Below are 16,063 nucleotides of genomic sequence, written 5' to 3'. Positions count from 1 at the left end.
ACACTTGGTTTCCTAGAACTGTATAGTATCTAAGAGTGAGGCTGGGGTCTGCGAGCAGAGCTGACCTCTCCAAGCTGGGTCAGGATGTGGACACTGAAGAACACCTTCTCCACAGTGTGGTCCACTGGCCCTACCTGCAGGTCAGCAAGTGGGGAGACCACAGTTTCACCTGCCTCCGTGAATGTACTTTGTGGCTGTCCTTAAGAACAAGAAGTCCCTCGTCCCCAACAACCCCAGGACAAGGTCAGCACCCACACAGGTTCCCTGAACCAAGAGAAAGCAAGTACAATAACTGGGTGAGTGTGGGGAACCTGAGCAGACACTGAAAAGTGAACTTTTGGGGCTCAGAGGTTACGAGCACTGGCTGCTCTTCCAAAGGTCCTGAGTTCAATTCCCAGAAACCTTAAGAAACATTGTCTGATCTTCCCAAGGACCTGGATTCAATTCCCAGCACCCACACAGCAGCTCACAACTGTCTGTAACTCCAGCTCCAGGGGATCCAACACCTTCACACAGACACACATGCAGGCAAAAGACCAATTCACACAAAATAAAAATAATGTTATTTTTAAAAGACTAGAAAGAACACTTTCACCTTAGATGTATTTTTACCACCATAAACCTTAAGAGAATCACCGATAATTTCAAAACAAGCAGAAATTCAGCACCCATATCCTGAGTATCAGGGGCTAGGAAGGTGAATGCTAGATTTAGTGAGGCATGCCCCCTTGTGGCCTGGCAATCAGGACCCAGGCTCCCTGTGGTGCTGGTGATGGGGACCCAGGCTCCCTGTGGTGCTGGTGATGGGGACCCAGGCTCCCTGTGGTGCTGGTGATGGGGACCCAGGCTCCCTGTGGTGCTGGCACAGTGAGAGTGCAGGTCACCAAAGCAGACCGAGTGGTGTCTAGACGGAGTGCAGAAAAGAGCAGAGTCTTCTTCCCTTGGCTCTGCTCCTGAACAACACTTCCTGATCCAGAAATAAGACCTCACAAAGGGCAAAAGGAAAAAAGACTTCCCTCCCGGATGGTGGCTTTCACATTGGCCACGCCCTTCCCAGTGCTGAGGAACATGAGACCTAGATGTCTTCGGTGTTTTGTACATCCTGGATGGATCGTGGAAGCTGATCTTGGAACAGAAATGCCAGCCCCCCACTGAGCACTGGGGAGGTGCCCATGCCCAGAGAATAGGTGAGCCAAGAAGTCAGAATCGGAGCAAGGCTCAGCGTCCCGGGCCCAGCTCTAAGTGAGCAGAACAACTTCCTCTGGGAATTTGCTCCCCCTGCCTAGACCTCAGTTTCATCCAAAGAATTCATCCAAAGTTGTCCTGGGTGACAGGGGATAAAATAGAAGACAGTCTCCTTCAGAAAAACAAAACAAAACAAAACAAAACATGGTATCATCCAGGTGACATTAGCACACAACTCCAAAATAGCTGAGGCCAGAGATGCAGAGTCTGAAAGCTCAGGGCCTGTGACAGCCATTCTTGGTGTCAACGACCACATCTGGGGTTAACTAAAACCTAAGTGGGGACTTTTTTTATTGAATTATTTGAAGTGGAAAGACCCACTTTTAATCTGGATCTTTTGAAGGAAGGAAGGTCTACTTCTAAATTTGGCCACACCTTCTGCTGGTCTATATACAGGACATAGAAGAAGGAAGCTGTCTTTGTTGCTTGTCCTAACTCGGCTGGCAAGCCAGTTCCTTCGCTGATATCAGAGCCTGCCTCTTCCTGATTCCGTGTATACTGACAGCAGCTGAGACACCCAGCCCTGTGGACGGAACAACTGTCAGATTCTTGGACTTTCCGCTGATAGACAGTCATTGTTAGACTAGACAGACTGCAGCCTATAAGCTCTTTTACAATAAAGTAAAACAAACATCTAAAGAATCAAAGAAAAAGTACAAGCAACATATAGATGAAGACACACTTTTGTACACACAGAAACCTCATAAAACCACAGAATCTGAAACCATAACATATACGCAAAAGATCTGTAAGGTTAAAAAAAAAAATCCTCCAAAAATACCACTGAGTTCTATTTTGCGTTGGCCCTCTGCTGGGCATGAAACATGAGTAAGTGTGATTTGTATCCAAAGGGAGACTCCATTGGGAAAAAGTGATTTTTCTTTTGAGAGCGACTGCCAATTGGAGATGGCTTCTGGGTTATGGGTGGGGCTGTGGCTGCTTCCTCTCTCAGCAATGGCCTCAGCTTAGACCTGTGAGGCCGGGTGCTTGCTGCCTCTTTCTCTGAGTTTTTGTGTGTGTCAGTCAGGAATGTCTAGAAGGCGATTTCTCCGTGGTCTTGTGCTCCCTCAGGCTCTTACAGATTTTCAGCTTCTTCTTCCTCAGACTTCCCTGAGGGCTGAGGGGAGGATCTGGACCCTATTTTCAAGCAGCTATTCTTGGGTTTAAGATTAGTTTTAACAGTTTGTCAGTGTCCACATGGAGATGTATCCCCTCGGACAGATTTCTCTGGCCTTTTCCTAGGAGGCAGCACACGATGACCCCCAGGCTGCCTGAAATTCACCGACTAGAAAATCCTAGAAAATGAATTTTCAGCTCGTAGCTTATCTTGGATCACTCACCAAAGAAGATACACTTGAATGCATTTCTCTTCCAACTTTCAAAAAGCAAGCCCACAATGTGCATATTAGAGATGGCTGCTGCCTACTCTGTTTCCTTCACTTTCTACTTTAATAAATTGTGTTTATAGGTGTCATTAGATTTTTGTTTCTGCATCATTCGGTCAACAAAAGGTGCAGACACCAGAGTCTCTGACATAACAACCCATTTGTTACAATACTTTTCATCTCCCCCGACTCCAGGGCCCTTGTGCATCTGGCTCCAGACACATCACAATCATGCTGTGTGCTCTCGCCTGCCCTGCTCACCTGCCTGCCCTGTAATTTGACACTGTCCCATTCCCTTCCCTGCCAATTCTATGTGCCCCTCCTTTGTTGGACTACATATTCGCCATGTTGGTCTCCTTCCTGCTCACGGTTGTGTCCAGAACCAGGATGGCCCCTTGGAGGGAAAGAAGCCCACCTGTGCAGAGGCCCCTCCACTTTCCTCTGGTATCTTCCTCCCTCCCTGGCTAACCGTAAGTGCAGGAAGGGAGCATAATGAGAGCTCGTCTCCTCACAAGCCATCAATATCTAGGTCCACGGGTCACCTGGACTACGTGTTCTAAGGCACATGTTGACCACAATGCTTCCCGGGGCCTGGACTTTGACTGTTTGCAGACTTTGCCCTGCCTGGGTCAGCCGCTCTCTGGGTCAGCATGGGCGGCTGCATCTCTCTGTTCCGGGGCTTCATTCTCATCTTCATCCTTACCCTTGTCCTGCACCAGGTAGAGCTTTCAGGTAAGCGTTTGCTGTTTCATTCATTTAAAAAAAAAAACGCTTTCTTGAGGCAGGTTCTCATTCTATAGCCTGAGCTGGCCTGGAACACACTATGCAGTTCAGGCTATCTTCGTCTCTTGGCAATCCTCCTGCCTCAGTCTCCCAAGTGCTAGGACTAGAGGAGTGAACCACCAGACCTAGCCATCTCATCTTTGGTACAACTCCAGTGGTCAGATGAGAGATACTGTCCCTGGGACCCTGAAGGCCAGGCCACGTTCTCACTCTACCTCCTGAAAATCAGTACGGATCTCATTGCCGTGTGGTAGCAGCTACTGAAAGGGATAGGGACCTACTGGGCCAAGGATAGCCTACGCTGTGCATGACAAAATTAGGCCAGGCACAGACTAGGCCCTGCTGAACAGGGGAAGCGTGCGCTGGCTGAGGCGCTGTGTGGGGAGAGCTCGCGCTCACATGCCCTGCCCCCTGCAGTGTTTCTTCCAGCCTCGAAGGCAAACAAAGTTCTGGTGAGATGGAGGCGCAGCAATTCTATCTTTCTGGAAGAACTTTTTGAGGGAAACTTGGAAAAGGAATGCTATGAGGAAATCTGCAAGTATGAGGAGGCAAGAGAAGTGTTTGAAGATGACGTCCGCACGGTACGTAAGGCACGAGGTGCCCACGTGCTTTCTGACTGTTCAGGCATCGCCGTCTCAGAGAACAGGGTTGATTAGCTCTTTTTCCTTATGGTGGGGTTGGCGTGAGCCTGACTTCACAGATGGGAAGCCAGACTTAGCGATGATAGCAAACCCGCCTCGGCAGCAGGTGAGGGCCCCACTCTAGACTCCCTTCCGGTCGGGCTACCTAGCTGAGGACACCTGCCCATCACACCTCAAGCAAATTAAGCAAATTAAGGTAAGAAGTCGACGTTTTTAATTATTCATAAGGTTACCACAAGGCAGAAAGAGAAGAGTGAGCCAAAACTCCTGGAATAGTAACCGTTTTCACGCAAATACTTCAGAATGCAGTTGTAAACAATTTAACAATTCCCCATCCTGGGCTGTGGTACAATGGTGGGGTGCCTGTCTAGCATGTAGTCCTGGTTCAATCCCCAGCATTGCAACGGTTTTATATATAAGTGTAAAAATATTTAAAATTGGTTGTGAATAAAACATTGACCTCTTGTCTATAGAGTGTTCAAAAAAATTTTTTAATTGTAGTTTCATAAAGACTCAGAGGGTGTAGAAGATCTTTCAGAAACTGTCCATCTGTCATTTGGGGAAAACAATGAACATTTTTTTTTAAATCTTTTATTTATTTTTTATTAATTACACTTTATTCATTTTGTATCCCCCCATAAGCCCCTCCCTCCTCCCCTGCCAATCCCACCCTCCCTCCCCTTTCTGCATGCATGCCACTCCCCAAGTCCTCTGACATAATCTGATTGGCCTGCTCTTTGATCACTTCCCCCTGGGGGGGGAGCAGCCTTACCAGGCCACAGTAGAGGACAATGCAGCCACTTTTGATGAGAACTGATAGACTAAGATCAGAAAGAAGGAGAGGAGGACCTCCCCTATCAGTGAACAATGAACATTTTTAAAGCAGCACACCCTAAATTTCAATTTGCTGATTTCCTGGGTGAGGAGAAGAGCAATGGTAACACCGCCCACACATCAACCGGAAGTTCAAGCGTGGTCTGGGGACATGCCACAAGTCTGAAGAGCTCATATAGATAGCCCACTCCAGCCTCTCCATGAACCTTCACAGCTTATAACAGCTTTATTTTTTCTTTTTTTAAAAAAAGAGGTTGAGATTTCAAACGACCACCAGGCATTTCTGTAGAGTGAGGTAGAAAGCGGTCAAGGAGGAAGTGCTGTGTAGCTTTGAGTCCTCACGAGTACCATCCCCCTCCCCATAAGAGGTGGTAGTGCCATGGCATAGAACGTTCCACTCCTGTTCAATGTAAACAGGCTGTTAGTCACACACATACACACACACCACACTCCTCTGGATGAGTGGGTAAAATCCATGTTTTCTCACCCTTGAGGCCATCTGTGTTACTGAATACTTAAAGATCCTGTGGTAATGTTCTTACTTTTGCCTTGGCAGGCTGAGTTCTGGAGACAGTACAGGGGTAAGCTCTTTCCTAGCTCTCTGGCCTCAGTTCCTCTTCTACTCTGAGATGGGTCTCTATCGGGGCCCCCTGGATTTACATTCTAAGCCTCAGGCACCTGGGACCTGGTGTCTGCCCAGGAAAGGGCATTGGTCCCAAGGCTCCCACCAGCAGGAAAACAATGAGACCTCTGCTTTCATTGTGCTGATGTCTGGGAGTTCCCAGTCAGCTGGGGCTCAGGCAACAGACAGGAGCCCTCAGCCTACCTCATAGCTCCATCTGCTTTTGTAAAGGAGCATGATGTAGGCCAGAAGTTAGATCAGATTGTAGAGAACTGTGGCATTTGTCTTAGGGTCTGCTCTGTAGGCCATAGCCTCAGGAGGAGCCTGGGGTGTCAGCAGCAGGAGATGAAAAGGAGAATGAAGAACACAGGGTAGGTGAAAGCAAGGACACCTTGAAATGAGGAGAAGATCATGAGAGCAATGGTGAGAAGTGGGTGGAGGTCACATGGCACCCAGTGGGACACCTGGACCGTGAGCTCCTCTGCATTAGTAGAGCAAGGTCAGGAAGGAGCCCACAGTGCAGGCTCAGAGGCCCCTCTGCTCCCACAGGTGGCTTTCCATGTATCTCACAGCCCTGCCTCAACAACGGGACGTGCAAGGACAATATCCGAGGTTACAGCTGCACCTGCAACCCTGGCTATGAGGGCAAGAACTGTGCGATGGGTGAGGCGCTAGCCATTCCCAGTCCATGACGGGCATGCGGGAAGGCAGGAGAGCTGCCCTGGGAACTTAACACACTCGCTCAGGGGGCTCCTTAGTTCCCCTTTTCTGTCCCACCCTGGAAATCGTGCCACAGGTGCTGGCTAAATTCTGTGACCTACCATCCGGCCCCAGCGCTCTTGAAATTTTCATAGCATGGGGTCTCATTTCCTTCTTTTTCCCAACTGTCCCCCCTAGTCCATAATTGGCATGTGAAGTGGAAGAGCTGCACAGAGGTGTGGCCGATTGGAATGCCAGCTGGGGACACTCCAGATGAAAATCAAAGCAAAGCTTTAGAAGTAAATAGTCTTTTTTTTTTTTTTTTAAGTTCCAGGAATCCAATCTAGGGTCCTGTATGTGCAGGCAAACACTCTTCCACTGAGCCTTTTTACTTTCTAGTTTTGATCAGGGTCTCAGTAAATTCCCCAGGCTGGCCTTGGACATGCTGTGCATGCTGCTAGAGAGATGGCTCAGATGTTAAGAAGAATGGCAGCATCTCCAGTTTCTATTCCCAGCCCTACGTGGCAGCTCACAACCTTCTATAACTCCAGTCCCAGGGTGACCCAACACCCCTTCTGGCCTCTGTGGGCACTACACTCATATGGTACACAGAAACACATAGGCAAAGCATCGCTATACATAAAAAGATAAATAACTTGCTACGTAGTCCAGGCAGGCCTTGAACTAATGATCCTCCTCGCACAGACTTCTGAGTAGCTATGATGGACAGAGCTGTACCACCAGGCCTGACTAGGAATAGTCCTTAAATACCCAAGCAAATGATCTCACTGGGCCAAGGGAATGAATTCCTGACAATTGTCGACTTACAGGAATAAATACACGTAATTCTTCCAGTGTCTGTGGTAGCCCAGAACCAGCTCTCTGGGAGAAAAGGTTCTTTAGGGCAGCTCTCTGCTCTCAACTCCAGATTCCCAGTCCAGCACCTCCTGGTGGTGCTTGGTGGGTGTGTCCCTCCAAGACAATGCCAAGGGATGTCAGCCTCACCGCAGCTGCTCAGCCGTCTCTACGGGGCTCTGACCCCCTCGTGATCTCACTTCTGGTCTTTGAAGGAATGACCCAAAGATAGCAGCTGTTGCAGTGGGAAGGGGAACAGCTAGGGACGTAGATGATAGCAGTGGAAGACATCCAGGACTGTGTGCCTCCTCCTGAGGCCGAATGTAGGTGCCGCCTCACTGGGTCTTCATGAGCACTCCTGGGGCGCTTGAGTGTGGGGAGCTTTTTATGAAGACTGGCAAGCTGGAGAGAACGAGGACCATAGATGAATCCCCACGTTTCTGGTTCTTTAGTACACATGGCAAGTCTGACCCATGCATGTGTAGATGACGGTGTTGACTGTTCCCCACTGGCATGGCTGCTCTGAGCTTTTCCTTCCTTGTCAGCTGAAAATGAATGTCACCTAGAGAGGACCAACGGGTGCCAGCACTTCTGCCACCCAGGGCAGTCATCCTACGTGTGCAGCTGTGCAAAGGGCTACAAGCTGGGCAAGGACAACAAATCGTGCAGTCCAAGAGGTGAGTTCTCACAGAGGGAGGTGGTCAGCCTCCACTTTGCCTTCCTTCTGCCATCATGCTTAGGGGCTGGAGTGGTTAGTTGGACGTAATTGCTGACTCGGGGTTCTGGCCTCCACATTAGAGCAACCTGAGGTGCCGGAAGTACTTTGTGTCAGGAAGTCCATTACTCTTTTATGCACAACTGCCCCATAAATAACTTTTGAGAGCGGACAGTTTGGCTTCACCTTGCTCTCCGTGGGCACCAATAACCAATGCCAGCATTCAGATCTGACTTTTGGCCAGCACCACCATAGACCCCACATATGCTTCAAAGATACTGATTTTCTTCCCGTGTTGCCACCACCAATGAAGACAAATGTGCGTGTGGGGCCCTGACTTCCGAAAACGTCACGGTGCCAGAAAGAGGCTGCCAGAGTCCACCTACCTTCCCATGGCAGGTAACAGCATCGGATAACAACGTCTGTTTGGTTTTTCATTTGTTTGTTTTTTTTTTTTTTGTTTTTGTTTTTACAAACTTCATTCTGTCATTTCCATTTTCTTGCCAAAAAGAAGGATGGCTAAGTGAGTTGGGAACAAGCTCTTCTCTGGGCTCCGAGGGCTCTTGGGGACCACAAATTCAGCTCTCTGCAGCACTTGGTCCACATTAGAAGAGCCACCAGACTATTCCATGTGTGTCTGACCAATGGCTGTTCCCTACTTGTGCCTTGTGCCACAGCAAGCTCCATGAGACTGCTCCTGATCCACCCCTTGCCTGGACTCTAACCTATTATGTTTCTCTTTGTTCTCCTCTTCCATCGACTGCCTTAGAATTTAAGCATTCAAGGCTCAATCACCTTGACAGGTTATCATATGGAACTTGGCAGTGATACATAATACTTCCCCCTGTTCCCCAGCTACCTGGCCAGTAATTCTGTCCTTGCTTGCTCTGCTTGTAACTCTGCAACATAGGCCTTGGGGTTTTATGCCACCCATCTTGGCTTCATTTCCCTATTTTCCACTTTGTTCACTTCTCTCTCTGGCAGACTTTGTCCTCTATGTCATTGTGTCCCACAGAACAGCCATTGTTCAGTAGGGGTATAGCATCCACCATGCATGCACCTAAGAAATTTCCAGTAGTCACACCAAATAAAAACAGGTGAAAATAATTTCAGTATTTTAATTCAATCTAAATATATACTAAATATATATAAAGTAAATCAGATTTTTATTTTCTTTATACATATACATATGAACAGCATCAAATGGACTGTGTGTGTGTAGTAGTAATAATAGAGAGGAAGAGTCACGAATTTGAGTGTGAGTTGGGGAAACACACCCCCACTAAATCCATTTAGTGTTGCTGATATGCCGTGTGACCACTTTTGACGGGATAACACATTAGCTGGTCCCTGAGGAAAAACCGATTCTTCCTCTCTCAGTACTCATGGACTGGCTGCTCTCTAAGTAAGAGTGGGGCTTGTGAAACTTCTCACCCAGAATAGCATCAACTGGTGGCAGCATTATGCATGTATTGTTTAGGCAACTATATTGTTGAGCTTTCATGGGTGTGGCTTCCCTACCTCAAACGGGTATCCTTGTCCTCTGGATTTTATGATTTTCTTTTCCATTACCTTTTCTGAAACTCCCCCTGAACCTCAAGTATTGAAGTTGCATTGAACATGTATCAACAAGATTTGGGGACCCCACAGTCATTTACTCTCTGTACTATTTATTTTCCTTTTTTTTCTTTTTGAGTTCATTTATTCACTTTATATCCCAAATGCTGTCTCCTCCCTCCTCTTCTCTCAGTACCCCCCTTCTTTTCAGAAAAGGGCACCTCCCCCATCAACCCACCCCAGCCCATCAAGTCACATCAGGACCGAGCGCATCCTCTTCCACTGAGGCCAGGCCAGACAGCCCTGCCTGGGGCAAGTGATCCAAAAGCAGGCAACAGAGTCCATGTCAGAAACAACCCCTGCTCCATTTGCTAGGGGACCCACATGAAGACCAAGTCATCAGCTACATATGTGTGGGAGCCTAGGTCCACCCATGCATGCTCTTTGGTTGGTGCTTCAGTCTCTGTGAGTTCCCATGGGCCTCAGTTAGTTGACTCTACGGGTCTTCGTGTGGAGTTGTCCCCTCAGGGTCCTTCTTTCCTCCCCAACCCCTACTTCCACAAGACCCCCCAAGTTCCACCCCATGTTTGGCTTTGAGTCAGCATGTTTCAACCCACTGCTGGGCTGTGCCTCCCAGAGGACAGGTATGCTAGGCTCCTGTCTGCAAGCACAGCAGAGTACTGTTAAGTGTCAGGGGTTGGCTCTTTACCATGGGTGCACCTCAGGTTGGGCCACTGGTTGGACATTGTGTCATTGGTTGGACATTCCCTCAATCTCTGTTCTTTGTCCCCACATTTTGTAGGCAGGGTAAATTTTGGGCAGAGGGCTTTGTGAGTGGGTTGTTGTTCCCCTCCCTCCACTAGGAGTCCTGCCTGCCTAGAACTGGCATGGTCCCCTGCTGCTAGAAGTCTCAGCTAGAGTGACCCCCACATCCTCCTAGGAGCCTACCCTCTCTCAGGTCTCCAGCTTGTCTCAGAACTTGCCCCAGCCCCACTTCAATTTCCTTCTCTCCCAGTTACGGGCATCTCCAACAGTCTCCATCCGCAGCAAAAAAATCTAGAACGACATTTATCGGACTGTGAATGGCCCTCGCTAGACCTGGAAGTGTGGACATGGTAGGGGTGGGTAAGGTTCCAGGCTCCTCTGTGTCTTACTCCGAGACATTTCTACTGCCATCTTCAAGGCCTCAAACCTTTCCTTTTGTAGCACATAATCTGGCGTTAATCCCACAACCCACATTGTAACCATCATCTACACTGAAGTTGGATTTTTTTTCCTTAGTTCTTTGGGTTTCTGGAATAGTAACTGCTACTGTACCTAACAGTTCTGACTCAGCTTGGCTGACTTTTCTCCTCATTATGGAACATGGATCGTGGGTTTGTTTTTCTGCCTGGTGATTATTAATGGGTTGAAGAGCTTGTAAACTATAACTCTACAGAAAGATTTGCGCTCTATACATAGACTTCAGTGATGCTCTGCAACATGGTAAGATGCCTGGAAACAGCAGAATGCAATGGTATCTTGCATTTAGGCTTTGCTGGGGACAGCCAGTGCAGTGTTTGGTGTCAGTTGCTTCCCCTACAGAGACAAGCCCTTGCTGTGTTCTACCAAAACCTTGGCCACATTTGCAGCTGGCTGGTATGGCACATTACATTCAGCCTTCAGGGGCCTAGAACTGTCCCCACTGACCCTTTGGAGAAAGCTTCCTGGCCTTAGTTTCTCTTCATACACACACCTGCTCATTACGGCTCCTGTAGCTCCCAGAGTCCCCTCCTTTATACTCCACCCTGTAACTAGAGCCACTGTCTTTTGGGGCTCACCACTTCCTTGCCCCTCTGGGCTCTGCTTGAGTTATCCATCCTGCCCTGCATCCTGAAAACTCAGGAGTCACAAAAGCTCTGCCCCTGAGAGATCACAGTCTCTAGGGACCAACCCCTTCAATTCTGTCTTTTTGCCTTGTTCCATGGGGAGGGCAAATCTGACAGCCATTACTCTCCTTTGCCAGAAAGGGCCTCTAGACCTAGGCAGTGGTGTCCAAGTCCTGGTGGCTGTGGAAGAGGCAGCAGACAGTGACTAACTGCCCCTGATGCCCAGGATAGCACTCAGCTTTACTCTTCCCGAAGTCACACTAGCTACTAACTGCCATTCTCTTTTTTGAAAGGTCAGGTTAACAGATTCTGAAGGAATGGACTTCTGTGCTGGTGTCTTAATACAGGAAGACTTCGTGTTGACAACAGCAAAGTGTTCACTATTACACAACAACATTAGTGTAAAAGCAAGTAAGTGTTTCATGAATTTTATAAGATCTCATTATAAATAAAGCAATCCAACAGAGGAATAAAATGAAAACCTTTCTACTGGAAATTTTCTAAGGCCAGACATAAAATAGCTCCAATAGTGAGATAGCTGTAAAACCACAAGCACTGACAATACAAGAGGTATCTACTAGAATTTGGACACAGCAGGCAGTGCTACGTAGCATTTAGCACAGAATGAATCCCGGCAGTACAGCAGCCACCTGGACACAGAGGGCTGGCTGAGGGCCAGATTTGCTGGGTTCAAATCCCTCCTCATGATCTCATTGCAAGACTCAACCTGTAGCCTCATTTTTTCATCCCTAAAATCTGGACAATCATTTCTCCCCATTGGAGACTTCCTCTGCAGCCATGGATGAGATCAACAGCAAATGTGAGCCTTGGAGTGAGCATGTCCCACTCTTCATCCCTAACTACTTGCATGAATAGGCAAGCAGCTGAGACTCAGCCTGAAAGAGCTAAATGCATGAAGAGTCCTGAGCAGCCATGTTCAGCCCAACAGGCTTGGAGACATTTCTTTTTGGCGCCTCCTGTTTTCTAACCCCTCCCCATGCTGTATTGTATTCCAGAATAAACATCTGACGTTTTTGAGGACAGTGTCAAGGGGCCAAGGGAAGTGGTTGGCCTGGCCCATGCTGGGATTAGCTTTCCGGTTAGAACACTGTGGCTGCCCCACCAGGGTTTCACTGGGAAATCAGGTCGTGGTGGCTGCACACTGTAAGGTGGCTGACTGCTTGATTTCAGATGCTGGCCAGAGGATCGAGGTCAAGAGCACTCACGTGCACATGCACTATGAGGAGGAGTCGGGGGAGAATGACATCTCACTCCTGGCGCTAGCGAGACCTGTGCAGTGTCCCCGCTCAGGGCTCCCTGTCTGTGTTCCAGAGAGGGACTTCGCGGAGCATGTCCTCATCCCTGGAACTGAGGGTCTCCTCAGCGGCTGGATGCTCAGTGGCACAGACCTGGATACCACACCCATGGTGCTTTCTGTCACCGGTGCAGACAGAGAGGAGTGTGGACAGACCCTGAATGTAACCGTGACGACGAGAACAGGCTGTGAGAAAGGCAGTGTGGAGACCGGGCCTTGGCTGGAGGGAAGTGCAGTGACCCGAGAACACAAGGGCACCTGGTTCCTCACAGGGATCCTAGGCTCACAGCCACCACCGGGGCCGTCACATTTGCTCCTCCTCACCACAGTCCCAAGATACTCCATGTGGCTTAAACAGATCATGAAGTAGCTGAAATCCAACAACACAGCTGCCAGGTGTTCAGGTCCTGCTGGTTTCTCCTAGAAGGTGACCTCTTTCCTTGGGACTTTAAATCTTTATTCTTGAGAATTCCATACACGAATACAGTATGACCACACCCTCATCCCATTTCCCTTCTCCAACTTGCTTTCTATTCTTCTCAACGTGGCCCTCCCACAGGTCTCTTTTTATTTTTTGATAATCCACTAAGTGCAGCTAATGCTACCTCTGTGTGTGTGCTCTAGCCACTGGTGCACCCTCAAAAACACACAATTGGCCTCCCCCAGCAGCTCTCAACTGCCAGTGGCTCCTCAGCAAAGAGTGGGGCACAGAGCACAGCCCACCTTTGTCAGAATCTTGTCCACCTTGATCTTGTGCAGTGTTGAAGACACCCCCACAGCTGTGGTGAGTCTGCACATGGAATAAGCCTGCCCTGTCCAGAAGGCACTCCTCAGATGAGCTTAATGGAGGAGAGAGTGCAGGGGCTGGGGAGAGCTGGGGCCTGTTGATTAAGATGTCCCACTGAGGGCTGAACGCGCTCATTCTCAGTCCTTGGACCCATCAGGCATCTTTGCATTAATGGTTGCCCAGTATAAAGAGAAGCTTCTCTGACCAAGGCTGCAGACAATCCAGCTCTATAGGTATGAACGTAAATATTTAGAAGCTGGTTTTTAACATGAGCATTTAGCAAAGTAATAGCAGGGCCTACCCTAGGCCTACAACTTCCCCACTCACAAGCTTTTGACCAAAATTATAGTTTTAAACACAAAATCCCTCGTGTGCAGCAGGCCTCAAATTCAACCAGGAAGCAGCTGTTTGCTCCATAACAGTTATGCCACGATTGCACCAGTGTGCACACCTTATCTGGCATGCCAGTATTGTGGACACAGGGTCCAGTACTGCAGTAAGGCAATTGATGCCTTGGCTGCCCCTGCAGCTGGCACAGATCTTCTAGTACTATGAAAGCTACCCAGCAGGGAAGAGCTTTTCCTTTGTAATTTTTATCTAAACAGAGACCTTCAGGAAAAAAAAAAAAAAAGGTATGTGAAATAAAATCAATGTCAGTTGTAAACCAGCTGAGTTACTGAGTGAAATTTAGCTGAGTGGCGAGGGGCTATGAGCACATGTGCTGGTGTCCCACTTGGCCTGTCACACACTATAGCAGACATCTGGGGCACAGAGGCTTCTCAGAATTACCAGTGAGCCAAAGGGCATCCTGATTCTGATTCTACATGGCTCACTGACTGCTGGGAACAGAAAAGCAGGGTTAGTTTTGGAAGACAACTGTGGACCTCCTGCTAACACTGTACCTGAATACTCAGGGTGAAGAAGAAGCCCTCACAAATTCCATGGAGTGCTGGAGCCTCTCACCTCAGCCCTGTGCTAGCTCAGTGAGGCTATGCCTGGGCAGGATTAAGGGGAATAGTCTCGGTGTGGCTGTGGTGACATTTTATAAAGCAGGAAAAGGCCTGATGAGGTGAGGGGACAAGGTGGGAACGCCCAAAGTTTGAAGACAAACTGGGGTACAGAGTTAAGACCTTGTCTCAAAATGACAACTATAAAATGTACCCTTAGGCAAGTCTGAGTATCTGATGTTGATGCCAACTAGCCACCATAACATGGGTCTGTGTGCCCACAAAGTAGGGCTCAACACACAAGACACCAGAGACAACACACATGGACACCCTACAGAGAGGTTGTTTCTTTAACCACCAAGTTCAACTACTTATCAACTTAATCAGTTCTTGACTTGGGATGTCACTGTTTAATCAATTCCCTGGAGACGCCTGAATATTCGATTGTTGCTACTAAACTCCGAACAATGGCCCCAGGATGTTCACAGCAACCCAATCTTTGAATTGTTGCAAGGACACCGCTTTATCAGGTCAGCTTTCCATGTTGCAGGGGGGCAACACTGCAGACATGCACACAAAGGAGACAGGGAGGCAGGCTCGGCCTTGGTGGAGCTCATCAGCTCTGGCAGCTAGAGGCTATATTCACTGCCAGACGGCTCCTCCACACACCAGGCTACTTGTTGGGAGAGTGGGTCTTGGGTTCATGGGACATGCCCAGGAACATGCTGCCAACAGGGACATACACTAGTGTGTGGGCACAGGTGGTGTTCTCAGCTGGAAAGTGGTGCAAACTCATAACACAAGGCCATAAAAGGGACTACTTCCTTTGGCTCCTGTCCTGGAACTCAGCTTCAGCTGCTGGAGAGAGCCACATGGAGAACCCAAGCTGTGCATACCCCTCCCCACCCACTGAGGCCAGCATGCCCAAGGCCACACCTAGCACAGAAGTGAGCCACCTTTAACCCCCAGGGTCATATTCCCTATCACATAGAGCAGATGCCAAAACCCAAGAAGTCCTGACCAGGCGAAGATCTGGGCAAAGCCAGGATGCTAGTGCTTCAGAGCAGTGATGGGTGGTTTTGCCACTACAAAAGGATGTCAATGAAGCAGCCACACACAGGGTTGCCCCACAAAGAACATGTAAGTTCCACCACAGCTCATGTATGCAAGGGACAGCTTCTCAACATGACAACTTTGCAGAGTCTAACCGATGTAGTGGCCATTCTTCCTTAGTGCATTTCTCATAAACAAGGGGAACATAAGCTTCAGATGGCGGCACACACCTGTAATCCCAAGCACTTAGCCTGGGGACAGAGGCAAGAAGAGCATCACGTTCTAGGACAGCGTGGTCTACATGGAGCGTTCATACCAGCCAGACTATGTAAAAACACCCTACCTCAGATAGAAAGATAGACAGACAGACAAGAAGGATGGATAATAAATGGATGGATAGATGATAGACAGACAGACAGATAGATAGATAGATAGATAGATAGATAGATAGATAGATAGATAGAAAGAATGAAACAAAAACAAACAACACCACACAGAGGATACTCACAGGAATGTCTCCAGTGCTGAGGGATGAACTGTCCCCAGAATCCTTCTGCTAAGGCCCAACCCAGGGTAACTGTATAGAGGAAGGATCTCTGGTTAAGCTAGATGCAGCTGCAGAGCGAGGGCCTGACAGCACAGTCATTGTAGGAAAGGGAAGAGAGGCAGAGGACAGCCAACTGGAGCTCATAAAGGACCATGGCCAGAGCCCAGCTGCCAGGCCTTGTCTTAGACCCGCAGCCTTCAGAACTGATAG

The 16,063-nt window shown here is 48.6% G+C and overlaps 1 protein-coding gene across 3 annotated transcripts; it reads left to right on the top strand.

Annotated features, from left to right (window-relative positions):
* Positions 1-3,190: 3,190 nt before the first annotated feature.
* Proz (protein Z, vitamin K dependent plasma glycoprotein) lies at positions 3,191-13,973 on the top strand. Of its 3 annotated transcripts, none has more exons than XM_055608413.1 (8): positions 3,191-3,362; positions 3,831-3,994; positions 5,445-5,469; positions 6,060-6,173; positions 7,610-7,741; positions 8,093-8,178; positions 11,498-11,615; positions 12,537-13,973. In XM_055608413.1, the coding sequence occupies exons 1-8, from the start codon at positions 3,281-3,283 to the stop codon at positions 12,887-12,889; spliced, it is 1,074 nt and encodes a 357-aa protein (XP_055464388.1). In that variant the 5' UTR covers positions 3,191-3,280; the 3' UTR covers positions 12,890-13,973. The 3 variants fall into 3 exon arrangements, with proteins under 3 accessions (XP_055464388.1, XP_055464387.1, XP_055464386.1); XM_055608411.1 differs by having other exon boundaries at positions 3,201-3,362; positions 12,396-13,973; XM_055608412.1 differs by lacking the exon at positions 6,060-6,173 and having other exon boundaries at positions 3,197-3,362; positions 12,396-13,973.
* Positions 13,974-16,063: the final 2,090 nt, after the last annotated feature.

The sequence above is a fragment of the Psammomys obesus genome, unplaced genomic scaffold (assembly GCF_907164565.1).
Source record: "Psammomys obesus unplaced genomic scaffold, mPsaObe1.curated_primary_1811, whole genome shotgun sequence".
Taxonomy (NCBI): domain Eukaryota; kingdom Metazoa; phylum Chordata; class Mammalia; order Rodentia; family Muridae; genus Psammomys; species Psammomys obesus.
The sequence above is the reverse complement of the archived record's forward strand: the minus strand, read 5'-3'. Positions and strand labels throughout refer to the sequence as shown.

Bases quoted from the DNA above. Each gene is read 5' to 3' on its own strand.
- Proz (XM_055608411.1), top strand. From the start codon at position 3,281: ATGGGCGGCTGCATCTCTCTGTTCCGGGGCTTCATTCTCATCTTCATC. The intron at 3,363-3,830 runs GTAAGCGTTTGC...TGCCCCCTGCAG, and splicing joins GCACCAGGTAGAGCTTTCAG to TGTTTCTTCCAGCCTCGAAG. The intron at 8,179-11,497 runs GTAACAGCATCG...CTTTTTTGAAAG, and splicing joins CACCTACCTTCCCATGGCAG to GTCAGGTTAACAGATTCTGA.